We start from the raw sequence: 19,850 nt of genomic DNA on the forward strand, positions 1-19,850 counted from the left end.
AATGTAATATGAATTATACATGGTAGGAATTATGGCCAAACTTACCCAGAATGAAAAAAGGGGTTCTTTGAAACACTATACTGCTAAAAGTCACCGTGAATTAATGCATAGTTGAACACTGACAGCTCCAAAAATAACCCCGTCTTAATCAGCCAACAGTAAATTAAGTTTATCGGGGTTTTTTTTTCATGAAATGAAAAGTCAGTTTTTCTCCTAAACGCTAGCTACAGTATTTATTACTCAACATAATGCTGCTGGATCAAGCGGAGCACCAGTCTGAACATCTACAGGCTCAATCTGTCATTCCAACATCTAGTTTGGCTTTTGTGATTACCGTAATCCTTTGTTCAGTAATGCAAAACAGTTGTTCTGACTGGCACGACATGCTAAAGTAACCAAAGCTGTGATTCACCTCGTCTCCCAGGTGGTTCTGTGAAGGCCGCGAGCTGCACAACTCCCCCGACATACAGATCTGGAGGGATGGTGACCTGCACACACTGGTGATTACTGAAGCCTTTGAGGACGACACAGGACGCTACACCTGCGTGGCTTCCAACAGTCTGGGAGCAGACAACACCTCTGCTGAGGTTTACATCGAAGGTCAGACGGTTTCACATCGGAAAATTATTATGTTCTGACTTTTGAGGCTTTTTTTTACGGGAAAATGTCATAATTTTGTCTTAGATTTACCGAATTTGTAATCAGGAGAACATTTGTCTTTATTATCAACATTTTTTTACTGTTGAAGAGACGGTCAGTGTCACACGGAATAAATAACCATCGCTGCTTTCGTTTTTGTCCCATTGCAGGAGCTTCGTCATCAGACTCTGAAGGAGAAGGAGCTGCTTCAAGCTCCAGATCGGGAACCATGCCTCAGTACGTGTCTTTCAGCCTGACCTCTTATGACCCAGTGACCTGTTGAACCTTGAGCAGGTTAACTGAACCCCGCAGCAGCTAATCAGGTCTGCTGCCTTTAACTGGGCCCTTAAAAGGCCCTTAAAGAGCCATAACTCCAACCCTAGGCCACACTGAATAATGAGGGGTGCCGAGGGTTAATATGGTGAAAAATCACCCTGTTAGGATGTCGCCTGCACTTATTACCAAATGTTAAACTTTTTAACCTTTTCCTGCTTTCAGTCTCTTCTCTTATGCTCTCTGCTGTTGCTCCATATTAAAAAAATGTTGTTGAACAATCTTCAGTGAAAGGTTGAGCCTTGGCCAAAGTACACGCATCATTTTGCTAATCTGAATGCATAAACTTTTAAAAGGCCGTCTAAATATTAGAAAGTAAGACGTTTGTGATTGTTTTTTTGCCGTTTTTTTCAGTTTAGCGCTCGATCAGGCTCACAGTTCCGTCTGTTTCCGTGATCACGACGCATGCTGTGTAAACATTTGCTATTATTAGAGTAATGTATTTGGAGTGTTGTGCACTCCCTCTAACAGCACCCGCTCTGTGTGCCGTCTAGTTCTCTAAATGTTTTTGATTATTATCTTTCGGATAAATCTGCCTCCATCTGGACTGCTTCCTGATTCCCTTTCTGTTTACACACCGAAGCCAAGATCACTGATATCATCTTAATTACTGGGGAGACAATTTTCTTTGATTCAAGTATCATATTTTAACTAAAACCATATAGAGTGGAGAAAAGCCTTTGTTTGTGTGTGCGTGCTGATTTATACTTTTTCATTTTAGAGTTCAGAAGAAGACCACTTCAATGTCCCTGACAATACGCTCTTCATCACCTAAAACCCCCGAGGTCCTCCCTCATCGCTCCACCCTGGTCCAGGCCTTGTCTCAGCCCCTGCAGCGGGTGAGCACCTACCGCACACAGGACAGCAGATCCACACGAGCTCACACACAACGACATCACAGCTTTCTAATTTTCTGAGGTTTTATTGTCTTCTAGATGCAGAGCCCGGTGTCTTCACTGTATGGTGGTGAGGTGTCAGGTCCTCCCGTATTCACCAAGGTACGTCTGCAGACACTGTAGGTTGGATCGTGTGTCAGTCCAAACCCACAACCGTTAAAATGCCGCTGGGACTCTGCTTGGAAGTTTGTCCGTTTGATTTTGTAACGTGTCTGCGGGGATTTGCTCCCGCTCAGCCTCAGAAGCATTAATGAGGTCCAGCTCTGATGTTGGCCGGCTTGCAGTTGGTGTTTGAGTCCATCCTGAAGGTTTTTGGTGGGATTGAGGTCAGGGTTCTGCGCAGGCCAGTCCAGCTCTTTCACCCAAAGCGTCTCTTCATGGAACTGTTTTTGTGCACTGGGGCATTGGCATGAAACTGAAGGGACCTTCCCCAAACTGTTGCCACAAGGTTTTTAGCATACCATCGTTTAAATACTTTGTATGCTGCAGCATTAATATTTCCCTTAATTGGAACCGAGGGACAAAGCCCAAACCATGAAAAACAGCCACAGATACGTGAATGCTGACAGCCCATACGGCATATCATGCATGCAGTACCTACAGGCATACAGTACATACTTAGAACATGATACACATGTACTCAGTCTCCTTGCCTTCCCATAATAATAGTATGCAGTACTGTGGGTTTCAGCAGTGGGGGTCAGATAAAACATAAGCTTTGATGAGCGCTCCTCCTCCAGCTCAGACTCCCCAGCTCTCCCCCAGCATCCCCCAACTCCCTCTCCCTCAGGCTGTGGGTCTTGTGATGGCGGGGCTGAGACGGGCTGAGGCAGAGCTTCAAACGGCCCTGCCAAACCCACAAGGGTCAGGTCTCTTTCACTCTCATTCAGCCAGTCGGGCCCTAAATCATTTTCCACTTCATTACAAAAAGACATTTGTTTTTCTTCACCCCCACCCACCCGCCTCCTTTAAAAACTGTCGCAGGCTTTAATCATTTCAATGAGAGGATGTTCGCCTCTGGTGAAGTCAGCACCGTGATGTCACCCATGCAGCGCGCCCACGCACACACGCACGCACACACACACACACACACACACACACACACACACTGTCAGACCCATGATATACATTCCACCCCTGGCCTTCCCAAAATACACCCATGCCAAAGAGACAGAGTCACACAGAGACAGAGGCTCAGGCACATTCATTAACGCTGACAGAGTGCCTCTTGTTGATGGACACCAGTGTTACGTAACTCTGTTATCTAGCAGAAGACACAGCACAGTGTTGACAGCGGGGTCTCTCTCAGCCCCTTTGTTCTGCAACACTACAAGCTGCCATATTATTGATTGTGATTGCGAGTGGGGGCCTTTTATTATTGGTTATTGGAGTTAAACTGGCATCTGTAAGAAGGAGGTCCTGCAGTTTGAGGTTAAGATAAGGAGGTGGGTCAACTGTCACCTGTTACCCAAAAGCTCTATTTTTACACCTTTATCTGTGAAGTTAAGCAAAGGAGACAAGAGTGTCAGTGATCAGGCAGACTATTATTTCTTATGCTAAAAGCTAACGGCTAGCTTAAGCTTAATGATTTATAAGTAAATAATTATAAGCACTTTCAAAGAATCACAGTGATCCTATAAAAATGCTCTTTAGGAGAGATCCTCTTTCACAGACCTCTGAAAGGCAGGTATTCAGCCAGTGGCCTAAGGTGAGTTACGCTGGGCCTCAGTGCACGCTGTGGCGTGCTAATTGCTGGTTATGAAGAGCACACACATCGTTCTGTCACGCTCTGTATAAAACGCTGTGCTTCTGGAAGAATCCTTAAAGGAGATTTTACACCACATGATAGTGCTGGAATTACACCGTGCCGGAAATGCTGATCATTGTGCGCTATGCATGCAGCGTTATGAACCACGATGGAGGTGGGTTTGCCTTTTCCAGGGCATATATAGCAAAAGTTTAATTTAATATGAGCTCTTTGAACACTGGCGTTTTTCAGATGTGGAAATCTGAAACACTTGTAAAGACTTGCTTTATATTTTTGGAGGGCCGGCTCTCTCTGCGGCCCCCCCTACCCACCCAGCAGGCCCCTGTGCTGCCTGCACAGTCTGTATTTAAGCCCCTGTGCTTAGCTGTCAGTGATGATAAAAAGATGTTGAAAAGAGGACTTGTATTTGACAGTCTGTCATACTTCCACTTACAGTTCATCATTTTCCAAATATGTAAGAAATGATTAAATTTTTAAATGCAGTATTTTGAGAAAGCAGACTTTGGTGACAGCTATTTGGACCGAAGCAGACGCTCATTTTTGGCTAAAGTAGAAACAAATGGACAGACTGAGCAGTCAGATTTATGGCTTTTGTTGGATGATGTGATGCCCAAACCTGATGGAGCAGATAGAGCCAATAAACTGTCAGTGGATTCTTGGTGGGAAGCATCTCTGCATACTTACAAACGACTGTCTGTGATGTTTAAAAAAATCATGTCAGCCAAATGAAAAAGTCAGTGATTGAACGGCCGTTTGTTTTCAGAAGGGCTCTTGAGCTCTGGTGACTGTTTATAGGCGTCTTCTTGCCTCTCAGTCCCTCAAATGCTGTTTCATGATGCTGCCTCATCTTCCACGATCCATCACGCTGCAGCTCTGAGGCAGATTTATCGTTTTCATCGCTGGTTTCTTCTCATTTCCTCATCATTATTCACTCTCTCAATCCTCTTTCTCATCACCGCTCTCCTACTTCATCCCTCCTGCGTGCAGCTGTTGCAGGATGCCCAGGCCTCCGAGGGCCAGGTGGTGGTTCTGGAGTGCAGGGTCCGCGGAAGCCCTCCCCTGCAGGTCCGATGGTACCGCCAGGGTGAGGAGATCCAGGACTCCCCCGATTTTCGTATTCTCCAGAAAAGTGAGACCCTCTTCTTAGTAATAATTGATTATTTTCTAACATTAAACTGGCAACTGATGAATGCTAATTACCACAATATGTCTTCTCTTCCTTTCTACCCATAATACACCATGAATCAGAGCCTCGATCTGCAGCAGAGACAGGTATGTTACCTCGACTCCTTCCAGGTTTATCCAAATGTGACTCGGCCAATTACAACACTGCTTTCATGTTCCAACCGCAGTCAGTGGTTAAAATTATTAACGGATTATTAGCTGTGTCTGGAGACTCAGATTGAGTTTGATGGCCTCATTATCAGCTGCAGGCTTTCACTCGGTTATGACTAGAGCACATCACAAGTTCATCTTTGTCTCACAGGACACTCATTATCACATCTTCTACAGTCAGAGGGAGCCCCTGGGGAAAGTCTGAGAAACCCCACCACCCGCAAGCTCCAGCACATAAACACACTCTCACAGAGGCCCAGATAAACAATGACACGCACGCTAATTTATGTCAGACGGCTTCCCACCTGTGTGACTCAGGGGTCATTTCAGGTGTTGCTCTCAGGCTGTGAGTCACTCAGGCGTCCCTGAACATCTGTGCATCTGTTTATGTGTCTGTTCGTCATGAGCTGTTACATCCACGCTGGTTTTTCTTTCCCCGCTGCTCTTCCGTGTGTCTGACTGTGAATAGTGAGTCACCAGTCTAGATCACATGTCCGTCATCGGTTTACTGTGTAGATAACTTCCTGTCCATCTCTCACATCTCGTTACAAATCGAGTGTGAAGTCACTGCGATCCACACCTGTGCAGACCGCTGTTCATCACTGTCAGCTCTTTAATTCTGCCCATATCAATCACAAACAGGTATTAAAGGTGAACTGATGGTGGTTGTTTGTTTTTTTTGTTTTTTTTAGAGGAGATCTGCACCCTGGTGATAGCCGAGGCCTTTCCAGAGGACGGAGGTCTGTTCTGCTGCACCGCGTCCAACCCGTACGGCTCCATCAACAGCACGGCCCATCTCACCGTCACTGCAGGTGTGTGTAACACAGACAGGGAGGTGTTCAACGCGTGGTCACCGGGCAGCATCTGGGCAGCAACAAGCAGCAGGGACCACAGCTGAATGCTGAAGCGACCCAGCGAGCAAAGTCTGCTTCCCAAAACTTTCTGAGAACATTATTTCTCCGTTGTGGGAACGTTTATTGAAGATGTTAAAACGTACGGTATTGGTGCGTTCCCTGAATGTTTTGGTAATGTTATTGGAACGGTGTGTGTCAGCTGGGGGAGCCTCCTGGAGCTTTGACAGCCGTGACAGCTAATCGTTAGCATACTGACACGTTCTGTCAGAAAGAACCGCAAATATCAAAGCCTGTCACATTTACTTATGAAGGACTAGCAAGAGCCTTAACTATGACACGTTGATTGATTAGCACACATACGGACGAATCACGCTCGTGTCATCAGACAAATTAAGTTTGTATATTGGGATAAAGACACGACAGAACATGATGAATGTCCACGTAAGAGCTGAAAACTTGTCTGATTATTATTTTAACGGTGGTGAAAACTGAGACGGTTTGGTGGTGAATGCTGAAAAATGGGACATGTGGTCATCGAATTGTAAAATGCAACAAAAATTAAATGCTAATTTCTCATGTGCAGAGTTTGTTTTGTTTGTCACAACAAATGTAATCAGGCAGATGAATCAGGGCTCGGTCACTCTAACCTCTGATAGTCCAGTGATTCCCTGGAGGTCCTGTGGTTAGGGGTCCTTTATAAAGCTTATACTGTACATCTCAATGAGATGAGCGTCTTTTGTCTTGTTTAGTATTGTGTAGTCTGCATTGGAGAGGGGTGAGAGGCGTGAGCTGATGAGCAGCTCTTTGTGAGTACAGCAGGACACAAATATTTCTGTGTGTGTGTTCTCACAGTCAGAGCTGTGTATGTACAGTACAGGCTCACCGCACAGTTAAAGGAAAGGCTGAATAAACAGGAATCGGCCTGACTGGACGCAGCTGCTAGTTTAGATCATCAGATCAGCTGCGAAACAGCCTTGTGTGCGTGTGATCTGCATCTACTGGGGAATGTGGGGCGCAGAAGAAACACTAAACATTAACATCCAACGTTTTCGTGTTTGTTTCTGTTAGCAGCCGAGGACTCATCCAGTAATGGCATGTCTGGTGATAGCTCAGCGTTTGAGGATGCAGCGGCCTTCCCCCCTCCTCCCCCACCCACAGAAGTCAGCCTCCTGGAGCTGCCACCCAAGATGCCTCCTCAGCCCGGCACCGAGGCTCTCCATATCAAGGAGCTCGAGATCTGGCCCAGCGTGTCTTTCCTGCCTCCAGTACAGATGGGCTCAGAGATGGAGGACAAGGATAAGGGAAAAGGGTCTCTACAGAATGGCCAACCCCCAAATCCACCATCACCTCCAAGCCCGCCTAAAGCAACCACACCTCCGCCACCACCACCACCCCCGCCTCTGCCTGACTTCATGACAGATGTCCCAGTTACAGCCCCAAGTCCAGCCCAGGTGGCACCAGACGCACATCCGTCCCCAGGGAAGGACGGTCCTCCACTGCCCACCAAGCCTAAACCAAAGCTGTGAGTACCTGTCGTGTCCCCGTGTGTCTGCGCCCTCGGGGGCAGGCTAGTCCCCGGGCAGGGCTGGTGGGAGGGAGACAGACTGGGAGGCCTGTCTGAGGACTAGTGGAAATGATAGTGTTTCAGCTTTGTGAAAGGGTTAACGGGGGAATCCCAGGCCTTTCAGAACAAAAGCATTCCCCTGCTTTTATGCTGGTGTCAGTGTGGCAACGCGTTTGCCAGGGCGAGTCTGCCAGCTGCTGCCTGTCTGTGGCTGTAAACAGATCTGTGTGGCTTTTGCTGGATGGCTCCTATTGTTTGTGCCTGACCTGGGACTGCATGCCCAGCCCAGGACAGAGCCATTGTGGTCTCTTCCTGATCACCTTTCTGTGAGCTCTATAGGGACCAGGTAGGATGTCACTGTTATTAAAAGAGACTTGAATGGCTTTTCTGTCAATGGTCCACAAGCCTCTTGTGCATGGATTTTTTTTTTTTGTCTCTGCTGCTGATGCATTTGTTTGCCTGTATTTGAAAGAATACAGTAGTGAGCACTGAAAAGCAATAAGGAGAGAGAGAGGCGATGACTTGACCCAGACATGTTAGTTATCCCCGAGGCTACCAGGATGCTTAACTGATGCATTTGTGATGATGAGTGACAGCAGACCATACACAAATAACTGTAGTGAGCTCTTCCACTCGGCTCACTTGTTTGGCTTTTGTCTGTCCAAAGTTTTTGGTCCAGACTGAAATATCTCAGCAGCTATGTGGCGGACGATTGTTAAACTTTATACAGACATTCATGATTCCTGGAGGATGACTCCTACTGACTGTGGTGATCACCTGACTTTCTTTCTAGTGCCACTATGAAGTTACCTTTTGTGGTTCAGTGTGAAATATGTCAAAAATGATGAAATGGATTCATGACTGGTTGTTACATATATGCTCCCCTCAGGATGAAGTGTAGTATCTGTGGTGATTGCGCTGCCACAAGGCTGACATTTTTGGATGGATTGCCAAAAAATTTGGTGCAAACGTTCATGATCCCCAGAGGATGCATTATAAAATCTTTGATCCTCTGACTTTTCATTTAGCTCCATCATCAGGTCAGTGTTTCTGCTCGTCCAGTACTTCCAAATCCCTGCAAAATTAAAGACTTTCCCATCAGCCTTAGCTGGTTTGGTGCTAATTAGCAACCTGCAAAAAGAAAATGGTAAACGTCATACCTGTTAAACATGCTAGCATTGCTGATGTTAGCATTTAGCTCAAAGCACCGCTGTGCAGCCTCACAGAGCTGCTAGCATGTCTGCAGGCTGAGTCTCGTTTTTGCACTCTCAGCGTTTTATAGTTTGACAAAATGTACTTTTTACTTTTACTTACTTTCTTTATGTGTGTCTGTCTGATGGTCACAGTACTGAACAATGCTGGTGCTATATCCCATCACCATGGGAGGGTGAACAGTGCTGCTGTGGGTTGTGACGGGCTGCGTTGAGTTTGGTTACTGTGCAGTACGGCTTGAGTGCACGCTGCATTTCCGCTGCATGCTGGATTGGATTCCTGCTGATGATGCCACAGTGTCGCATATGTGTTGACATAAACGTTATGACTTGTTAATTCTGTGCTTCCAGAGCTGAGAATATAGAGGAGGAGACAGAAAATTACAGGTAAATATTTGGCTGTGAAGGGGATGCTCTGGATGTGATTTGAGTGGCGCCTCATTAATCATCAAACTATCATGGAGGCAAACACAGACCGTAGCTGATGGCAGACGTGCAGGCAGATTCCATTTCTGATTAATTTCATGTAAATTACTTCACATTGTTACGCTGTATGATGACAAATCAGAGGCAGCGGAGACGAATGAGTGGAATCAGATGATCGTTTACATCTGACATGTTGGAAATTAGTCACGCATGCTTGTTGGAGCTGGATTTGCATACCCTGCATTAACAGATCTGACATGGTTTCTGGGCTCTTTGACAGAAATTATGTACATGAAATACAGATTTATTGCCTCTGAGATTTTAGTTTTTGTGCTGTACTGTTCAGATCAGACTCTCGGAGTGCTCATCCACAGTAACAACATGGACACACTGCTACAAACAATCAGCTCCCAGCGGTGAGGGAAGCACAAGCCGCCCCTCTCCTGCCCTCTCCCCTTCACTTCTGTAATTACACAGTAAAAACAGCAGCCCTGCCATTAACAAAGGTCACGTTTGTGTCAGACTGCACTCTGTTTCCTCAGGTAACATGTAGGAACAGAGAGGGCCCACTCTGGACCTCAGAGTTCATCCCAGAGTTCATCGTTTGTCGTCAACGCTCAGACGCGCATCTTGTTTCTTCTCCGCTGCTGTGAAACATCAGAGCACAGCAAAGCCTGCAGCCTTTGAAAAAGCTCCTGGTTTATTACTTTAATTGCTTGTTTTTTACTATTTACAGGAGCTCTTCTTAATAAGAACCACCACTTTCTAAGAAACCACTTTGCTGAAACGCTGTAAAATCAATAGACACAGTGGAAACTCTGACCCTTGTGTTGTGTATTTTTAGAAGAAGGCAATGCCATGAAATCACCAAATGGTTTTACTGCATCGACATAAAGGCAGCGGGATCAGTATGGATTGAGTTTTATTGTCTGACAGAGCAGTTCACCCAGTTTAAGGCATGAATGTGTTGATTTTAATGCTTTTATTCCCAAAATCTGGAGCTTTCACTCCCTAGTCAGTGTGGATGTCCCCCAAATTATTCTGTGTATTCACATCGAGGGACATCTGCATTAGATAACGTTATAATCTCAGCACCAGTGTTTATAGCTGTTGGAGAGACGTGTTCCTGTTCATGAATTCAGAATAAATCACTCTAAATCGAAGGAATAACATACTGGAAGTCTGTGTTGGGGTGATTCGTGAAGTCGTTGTGTGACTTGGCAGCCGGGAGGGACTGCAGGAGACCTGAGCCGTGGAAACAGACCTGCCGGGTCTGCCGGTCGGTCGGTGTTTGGGTTTGATGCCCGGCGTTGATGTCAGACGTCAGGATAAGAATCAAAGGAAATTCTCAGGGGAGAGGCTCTGATTGGCCGGTTGGATCTGAATCAACCCCACAGGTTTGGAGAGAAAGCAGAGTTTCACCACATGACTGAAAACTGGCTGCTTTGTCTCCTTGTTCGCTCCTCTGGATTTCAGCTTTTTGAAGCAGAATTTCGTGAAGTAATTCTACACAGAAGCAAATACTGATTGGTTACTCGTAGAGTTAAGTCTACAAAGCAGAAATATCTTGAAATAAAATCACCTGTTGCTTTAAGCGTGCAGATGTTACGTAAAGTAGCTGATGGCCATCGTGGGATTGAAGCCTCTTTGGTTGTGTGAGATGGTCTGGAAGATAAACGGGTCTTCCTGCAGGAGGATCTAAATATGTTCCACGAAACCCGCGGACAGAGCAGCCGTAGTTCAGCTGGATGAGACTTTGCGTCTCAACACGAGGTCGTTGCTGCAGGAGTTATGTTCTCTCCTCATTCAGCAGCTCAGCTCCTCTCTGTTCAGGACTCTCCAGGGTTCAACTGATGCACGTGACTGTCTGCAAAGCCACATAATGATAGCCTGATATCACCTGGAGCTTGTAAATCTGTGTTTGTGTGCGCTCATGCACATGCATGCACATGGCTGTGGGTGTGTGTTGATGGATGAGGTGTCCAGTGTCAGCTTCGCTGTATTGATAAAGGGACGTGTTTGCCCAGTGTGACATTTCACAGGAACGTTTTGCGTTTCTTACGGGTTTTTTTGGTGTAATGGCACATCCTTGCTAGTACGAGAGGAAAACGTGCACGTGTTTGTGTGATATTTGTGTGTAGTAGCCTTGCTGTTGAACTAATGCCCTCCTTGGAAACATTAAGGGAAGACAGTGAGCAAAGACTGAGAAAGAAGACAAAGGAGGAGACCGTCGAGCCAGTGCAACATGTGGAAGGTGTGACCGCCATGATATTGACCGTGATAATAGGGGCAAAGCGTTTTATTATAGGTTGGGAAAACGTCTGGGTGGGCGTCACACACCGAGCACAAGTAGCAGAGGCAACAATTATCCTCAAGCCATTCCACAGCTTAATGTCTCTTTCATAAGACGGGGAATCAACTTTGACAGTCCAAATTGTTCTCTTGCACGGATTTCGTTCCACAAAGTGCTTTTAATGTGTTACGTGTTGAACTCTCAGCAGCGGCGCGTCTGTAGATTTCTGTTTTCTTTTATGCAGCTCCACAGTGGGTTCATTTTTACTCCGTATGCTAATATCACCGCTGATGAAAACCAGGCACGCCTCGGCACTCAGCAGGACCTCAACTGAGCCTTTTATTTCTACATCGATTTCATGTTTTTGTAAAGCGTCTGCGGTGATTCGGGGTCAAGTTTTTTGCTGTTCGTTTATTAAAACACTGATTGTTTAGTAATCCTCGTAGGTTGGTAGTGTACTGAACTTGTCTATGTGAATTTAAACAAATCAAAGACCTGCTTGACTCACAGTAAGCAGTGCCTGTGCTTGATTATAAAGAGTTTTGAATTGACATTTTAAGCTTTGGGATAACAGTGGAGGCCAGTCTTCGACTGTTTGTGTGGACAGAGGAAGTGGAAAGTTTCTGCCTCAGAGGGAATTAAACAGCAGACAGTGTGCAGCAGTTAGCTTTCTGTCAGACCGTCCAAGCATGACCCAACACTCAACGGCCAGGAGGTATTCTGAAGTCATTCTTATCCAATTAGTAAGAAACCAATAGCACGATACAGTCATGTTAACACAACTCCATCAGAAGTCAGACACAAACACACAGGAGCTCAGAACAACAGCGAGCGACGCCATGTGGATCACTTACCGACGTTAACGTTTCCAGCTTCTGCATGCTTACACACCGCGGACGAGGAACGGCCTGATCCCCTTTAACGTGGCCCGTACTGCATGCTGCTTGACCTTCTACCTTTCGATCCCCGTCCGCTGACATAACTGCCATACCAGTGCGATTAAATGATTTCTGCAGTAGCTCCAAACCTCTTTAACCCCACTGAGGCTGTTGTCAGGGGAACTGCATGCAAACTGAAGGCAACAAACTGCTCTTTGGCAGCAGCCCTCATCAGTCACACACACACACGCACACACACACGCGCACACACACAGCCAGTGTTTACAGTGTGAGGCCGCAGCAGGTGATTGGCTGTTGCTGTTTGTCCCTGCCTGTGTTTCTTTTTTATGTAAGGCTGCTCTTAAGCTTTTCAGGCTTGTTGTGTTGAATTTAAAGCAGGATCTATATTCTCTCTGTGCTGCTGAGCGAGGAGCTCCGGCTGCCAGGATTTGTCGCATATCTGCTCTGTGACTCAGAGCTTCCTCTCAGCAGTGTGTTTGTGTTTACGAGGTGCAAGTCATGAACTCTCTAATGAAGTATTAACAATCACTTTCTTGTCGAGGTGTTGCTTGCGGTTTTATGGAAAGCGGGAAACGTGCATGTTAAGGAACCACATATGGCCCCGGCTGCACACTGAGAACTTCGCTTGTGGCCCATCATCATCACACGTCTAATTAAAAATGGAAGTAAAACACTGACTGCGGATCGGTTCCCTAATGGATTCCTTCGCTTCAGCAAACGCAGGCCAGAGAGCTGTTTGATTATCCGGCGAATGGAAAAAGGACGAAACAGAAAGTTAGTTGTCATCGGGGAGAGAAAGAGCTTGTGCAACAGGAAAAACAGAAAAACAGCGAAATGAAGTCACCGGAGACACAAGAGAGCAGGAAAAGCAGATAATTTCACATCGACCTCCACAGTCAGAGATGGGCAGTCCTTAAAAGGACATGGGAGACCCAGGATTGGCTGAGACGCCAGAAAAACTAACCACTGGATTGGTCGGCCGGGCTAGAATGACCTGCATGGAATGGAGAAACTTTCCAAATAAGGAAGAGAGTTGTCAGAGCTGACCTTCACAACACAGACGTGGGGGGGGGGGGGGGGAGGCTGGGAGAAAGAGGGGTGAGCAGAGGGAAAAGAGAGCGATGAAAAGACACACGGAGAGACGAGGGGAGCCAGAGACCGGAGCGTATGCTTGGGAGTTGACAGCATGGAAACTAACAGGCCCCAGTGATCCCCTCACAGAGAGCAGCCTGTGTTTCCCAGGAAAGAACACCCCGGCATGTTCAGCACACAGATAAACACACGCTCGGAGGGTGGCGTCGTTTCAGGGTGAGGTCAATCGACCTCTGATTGGATCGTGACCCCGGCCGTTGGTGCGTGTGGCTGCGCCTGCGGGATAGACTCCTTCAGACACACTCCCAGTCAGACCACTTCCACTCGCGGACGTTAATTAGAGGGTGTAACAATGTATACACACTCTAATCTCATGACGCTGCTGTCACCGAGCGTTGACTCTGACTTGCCTCCGAGCGTCACAGAGTCGACTCGCAGGGAATGACTCGCACCTCCAGAGAGAGAAAGACCTCCCCCCTTATCGCTCCGAGACCTTTCCCCGGTATTCAGTCACATACACACTTACAGCTACACACTGGACCGGATCCCTGGCCTCCCGCCTTCCATCAACACGCTGTGACTCATCAGCGGCCTGGAAAACGCACACCGGCTCTAAAAATAGAGGCATTACACACAAAAATAGAAATGATGAATGTCCAAAAAGGTTTTGTTTCATGCCACAAAAATGAAGGAGAAAATTCTCTTATTGAGGGGCCGAATATTTGAGAGCATGTTTCAGTGAATGAATGCGGATCTGCGCCGAGCGTCGAGCAACAGGAAGCTCTTATGTTCCACGAGCTCGGCAGGTAGATAATAGTGATCTGCTCCGTCCAGATACTGTGTCTGCGAGGAGTGAACAGGGGGTGGATTTTATTTCGTTTCAGATGTTACCTTACAATGGGACATTTCATCTGTGTCACCTGAAGCTGAGAGAGCTGTTCAGATGATTGATTTCTCTAATCCATCTTCTGTTCTCTCTCCTCGATCGCCCCGTCTCTGCAGCCTTTAAAAACGTGGACGAGTCAAAGCAGTAAGATACAGATCTCACTCATTTCTGCTTTGCTAATGGCCGCCTTCTTTATCTGCTGCTCGGAAAGCTGCAGTTATTTTCGCTCCCTGACACCCAAAGGGAAGTTCCTCGGTCAGCAGCACCGCCGGCTGAGCTTTTATTCTGAAAGGGGTTGGTCCTGGCCAGGCTGGGAGCTTTTATTGTGAAGAGGAGGAGCTCGCAGACAGACTGACTCATGCGGGGAGAGAGAGAGAGGGAGAGAGCGTCTGTCATCTGTCTGGCTGCTCGGAGCTCTATATATGCTCCTCATACCTGGCAGGGCAGCAGTGCACCGTGCTTTACTCTCCTGCAGGGAAATATCAGAGCTGCTACACAGCAAGACCACAACACTGAAGGTAAAACTTTTTCTTTTGTGCACACTGACAGCTCATTGACATTCAGCAAACTTCAACGGGACGATAAAAGATGAACTTAATGATGCTTCTCTTTACCTTTTAAACTTCTCAGAGCGGACGCTTTTAAAACTGTTACTCCCTTTCGGTGATTTCTTCGTTTTATTTCCTACTTTTAATGGAAAACGAACAGCAGCCAAACACTTTGAGTTTGAATCGAAGCTCCTGGTCTCTCAGCCCGGCATGTTAATGTTTAAATCATATGCTTTCAGAACGGGTGTGTGGTTTTCTGGGAGCACCGAGAGGCTGAGTGTGATACCCATTCATTTGCTGGAGGCTCCTGAAAGGTAGTGAGTTTCAGGCTGGGGAGAGAAAGAGGAGAGGAGCGGCATCACTGAGGAGGACAGAGGTCGCTGGTGTTTCTGTCGGAGCGACTGTTTGTGTGTCGAGCTTCGTTTGTTTGCTGAGCTCCTCGCTGGAGTCACATGGATTAGTTAACACAATAGAGCCTGTTAGGTTAAAAAGCTTGTGTCTCACTCAGCTCCAACTCGCTCACTGCCTCATTTCTTCAGAGCCAACTCCTCTTTCTCCCCCTGGCTCTTCCTCCCTCCTCCTCCTCCTCCTCCTCCTCTCCCTCCGCTCCTGCTGCTAATCCCATTTGATGGCAATGTCTTTCCCACTCCAATCCAGAGAAGAATGTCTTCAGCATTCTTGCTACAGAGGGAGAAAAAAAACACTCCCCGTCTCACTTGGACAGAGCGAGCGAAAGGCAGAGGAGTGGGGAGAAGAGGGAGGGATGGATGGAGGCGCATAGAGAAAGGGAGGCCTCGCTGATTGAAGAGAGCCCTCTTCACCTACACTTGGATATGAAACGCGAGCCCGGATAGAGAGCGAGGGGGGAAAATAATAGAAGAAAGAGGAAAGTAGGGCAGGGAGAAAGTGGGTGAACGCAGCAGCCGTGAGCTGCTGGCGTGGCTGGAGCAAGAAAAACGCTCTGCGCTGCGTCTTAAAGAGGGGGGGGGGAAGGAAAACAGTCTGGTTCTGTTTTATGTGGTGTAATTAGAGCCAAAGAGAACGGGGAGAAGGAGGGGGTACCCGGGGAGGAGAGGGGCTGCAAATAAGTTAAGGATACCAGCAGAACAAAGGCTGAGGGAGAACGTGTCAGCTGACGGGGGAGAAGTGAATGAATGGAAGCTGCAGGCGGAGAATAAAGAGCTTCACTGAATGTGGTGCAGCAGCAGCAGCAGCAGGCTGGTGTTTGGGGTCACACAGCCTGTGAGATTAGAGTGAAGTGGAAACTTGGAGCGGCTCTTTTGCTCGTAGAGTGATGTGTGTGTGTGTGTGTGTGTGTGTGTGTGTGTGAGAGAGAGTGCATGAGGATTTTACATCGCAGCTCTGACATGTACAGTCTTTATGTGGCTTTTCTTTGTGCTGTGGCTCAAATCTGACGCAACAAGTGTCTCAGTCCTCTAAAGAAGTTTTTGGTAATCCCCATCGTGACACATGTGCAGTCAGAAACGACACCAAAATATTGCCTCACATCAATCAGACCATACCTAAGTCCGCCAGTCTTACTCACAGTCTGTCAATCCGACAGTCATTCAGACATCAGCTCAGTCACTCTGTCAGATTGATGGTTTCTTCCTGCTCGGGGGCATCAGGCGGGCTCGCCTTGACGCACCGCCGCGGCGGTGATGCAACGCTCGATGGTGAATACAAACGAGGAACCCATGAACCAGGTGTGTGCAGGCGCAGCACAACAAGATACACCCCGTTTACGCGTGACATGAAAGTTGTGCAAGTCTCACAGCTTTGGTGATGTCATCTCGCACGTCTGATGTCATGAGGTCCTGGTCCGAGTCACAGTTCAGGTGACGCAAAACACAAGTCTCCATAATGTCTCCACAAGGTTAGGGTTAGTGGTTAGTGTGTGTGTGTGTGTGCGTGTGTGTGTGTGTGCGTGTGTGTGCGTGTGTGTGCGTGCGTGCTCTCAGGCAGGGTTTCCAAGGCCGTGTTTGTGTTGTAGGTGTGATACCAGAGCTCAATTTGACTATTTGGATATAAATCATTGACAAGCGACAAGGTCAGGCCGTTACCAAGCTCACAGGTGTTTGCAGAAACAAACATGCTGAGCTGTAATGCAAACACACGACGGGTCTATATCCTGAAAGCAGCCAGAGCGCCCACTGAAGCCCCTCCCTTGTACCACTTGCTGCACAGCCTTTTTTATTCCTCCTGTAACGTCGCTTTTTCTGCAGAATCTTTAAGAGAACAGGCACGTCCTCAGTCCTCCTCGTGTTGTTGTTTACAGTAGGAAACCCCTCATTACTGGTTACATACACTCAGCCACTTCCTGTTCTCCCCCGGCGGCGTGCTTCTTGCCATCAGCTGGCCGGGTCTAATAAAGCGGCCCGTCTTTTCAGCCCGCTGCGGCGCTGAAGAGACGGCGGCAGACGGAGGAGCGGCTGGCTCGCGGCGTGCTCCGGTGGAACAGTGGATGAGATTCTCACGCACGCCGGGTCGTTATTGTTCAGGAAGCCGAGTAAACACGGCCATTTAACATGTTGAGGTCTTCATTTATTAAAGCAAGACGCTGCTGGTAAAGACCCAGTCCGTCTGGCACGCCTCAGCGTTTAGCTGACTGATAAATCACTGGGCTGTAAAACACACTTTCAGCCCAGTTACTGCTAAGCTGTTCCTGGGTCTGTTTATTGAGCAGAAACCAGAGAGACAAAGTCGCTCCAGACCAGTTGCCTCTTTGCCTTTACTGCCCGTCCTTCTTTTTCCCCACATTAAAGAATTTACAGACAGGATCCAGCCCGGGCGCAGTATTTTTCGGGATGAAAGCCTGCCTATTTATACCAGCAGAATGGGGCAAAGACAGAGAGGCAGCGAGGGCGAGAGACTTCAGAGCAACGCTGTGCTGCAGAATGACAGACTGAGGAGCTGGAGCGTTTTCTTCTCAGCGCTCTGTGGGCCAGTTGGCCCAGACCAGACCAGCAAAACACAGAGCCGTTGGCATGGCGACAGAGGAACACTTCCCTGCTAATTCAGCCCTGCTCCGCCACAGAGACAAAGAATAAGAGAGGCAGAGATGGAGGTCTGTGCTGCTTCTCGAGACGTTTGTAGATACCTTCTAATGGTTTGCACAAGGCGCAGGTCAGGTTTTACAGCAGGGCACGGCCGGGATGAAAGGGCAGGGCGCCGTGTGCACGGCGGCCTCGGCCTGCGCTCTGAGGCCGAGGCGGTCTGGACGACCAGAGCTGGAGGCTGCAGGGTCACAGAGTCTGGATGACCCCCGTCCTCTGCTTGATGTAAATCCTTAAGTGGGCCATAAAACTATTCATGCAGCTGCAAATTATACAGGCTGACCTTTTCGAGCGCGGTCTGATATGAAGCATGCCAAACATCTAAACAAGAGGCAAATCAAATCTGGCAAATTTAGAATTTAGATGGAAGTTAAATGTCAGCGCATTTTAATGCGGATGGATGACTCGACTGTGTATCAACACGTACTCCAGAGACGCCTTGACCATACTCAGAGAGCGTGTTATGATTCAGTGTGAGAGGGCTGCTCAGCAGTTTGGCTTTGTAATGAATGAAGGTGCTTGTTTAGCCGTGGTGGCTTTACATAGAAAGCGCCTTTTAAGGCAAAGGGGTGATGTCAGTTAGAGCTGGATAACGTCCTCTCTGCCTCCCGCTCATACATTTACATACGCTTGTCAGAAACACAACTGTTAAACAGAGCTGTTTTCCTCGCCGCGGCGCTTATCTCCGATGTCAGAAACAAAGGTAGACGCTGTGAAGGTCTCTGAGGTCTGTCACGCTGAGGCGGTGAAGCCGCGAGGAAATGAAGTGTGTTTCCTCTCTGCTGGAGCAGACGGGCAGGGTGCTTCTCCCCGACGCTGCGAGAACACAGCCAAAAAAGGAATCAAACCGCTGCAGAGCGCCGCGAGCCTCACGAGCTGCCAAACTATTCCTGTAAAAGCTCTCTTTCGGCGGAGGCCCGAGCAGGAGAGTTCAGAGAATGTAAAGAAAGGAAAACGTACACAGAGAGGAGGACGCGCTGAAGCCACCGTGCGCTCTGGCGGCCAGTGAAGGCTGCGAGGGGAGCGTCCGGTCGGCTGAGTGATCAGGCTTTTGAATGAGCAGCTATGTGTTCGGCCATGTGAAGCCTCCTGTGACCGAAAGCACTGGCCAGGACAGACCGATCAGTCATGTTGCTGTTGGATTGTGTGGCGGCTTTGTTACACGATGCTTCCTCTGTCAGTTTTATGAAATATTCACCGCTGTTGTTTGTAAATGTATACGGGGGGGGCCTGAAGGGAAGGGGAGGGGGTTGTCTCTGCTCTCTCACAGATGAAAAATAGTGAAAAGACTCCGCTGATTATTCAACATCTGGAAAAGATTTGGCCACGTGAACTCGGTCCTGGTGGACTCCTGACAACATGCACCGCTGGGATGCACAGTATATTGTGAGCAGGCTGCCTATGAGGAGCTCATCAGGCACACATAGCTGTATACTCTGAAGGTTTAAGACCTCAACCCTTCCTAAAGGCCCGTGTCCCCCTCCTGGTCCTCAAGGAGAGCTTCCACAAATTCACTTCTGTCTTGTGGTTTTCAGAGTTAGCTGAAAAGCCTCCTGGTGCACGTGGGGCTGGTTTCAGTGGAACATAAAGGATGTCGCTGCGTCGGCTCTGGAACACTTTGTGAAACCGTTGCTGGTAAACAGTTTGTTTGTTTCACTCAGCGTTCCAGCTTTTTGGGAATCGGGGATGTACGAGAAAATAAAAACTTTGGCTTTAGAGCTGATGACTGGACAAAATTTCAAAACCTCCCTCTCCCCCACAATGACGTGACAGCGCGGTGAATCAACCAAGCCGGGGGAGAGACTGGACGACCGCACCTCTGTGAAAAAGCACAGTTCTTCATCATCAGGACCCGTCCCTGGCGAAGTGACACGCATCGGTGCCTTTTTGTTTTCCTGTCTTCACAATGCCGTTCGAAGCCACGCCTCAGCCGTGCGCGTCCCTCGTCCTGTTTCTCAGACAGAAAAACATCACGTCTGAGCTCTGAACCGGCTCACAGCGCACGAGGCGCTGACACTTATCTCCTCAGTCCTTTACCACGCTTGATGCA

At 47.9% G+C, this 19,850-nt stretch overlaps 1 protein-coding gene across 3 annotated transcripts in view; it reads left to right on the forward strand.

Moving 5' to 3' along the window:
• Positions 1-19,850, forward strand: part of palld (palladin, cytoskeletal associated protein) — a 50,556-nt gene that overhangs the window by 20,150 nt on the left and 10,556 nt on the right. Inside the window, exons 3-10 of one of the 3 annotated variants that reach the window (XM_076726458.1) lie at positions 425-600; positions 810-876; positions 1,694-1,811; positions 1,908-1,970; positions 4,624-4,765; positions 4,885-4,908; positions 5,664-5,783; positions 6,894-7,347. In XM_076726458.1, coding sequence (XP_076582573.1) covers positions 425-600; positions 810-876; positions 1,694-1,811; positions 1,908-1,970; positions 4,624-4,765; positions 4,885-4,908; positions 5,664-5,783; positions 6,894-7,347 — 1,164 coding nt within the window. Of the gene's footprint in view, positions 1-424; positions 601-809; positions 877-1,693; positions 1,812-1,907; positions 1,971-4,623; positions 4,766-4,884; positions 4,909-5,663; positions 5,784-6,893; positions 7,348-14,541; positions 14,715-19,850 lie in introns of those variants that run through there. The other 2 variants (XM_076726459.1, XM_076726461.1) reach the window with 2 other exon arrangements.

The sequence above is a fragment of the Chaetodon auriga genome, chromosome 3, assembly GCF_051107435.1.
Source record: "Chaetodon auriga isolate fChaAug3 chromosome 3, fChaAug3.hap1, whole genome shotgun sequence".
Taxonomy (NCBI): Eukaryota; Metazoa; Chordata; class Actinopteri; order Chaetodontiformes; family Chaetodontidae; genus Chaetodon; species Chaetodon auriga.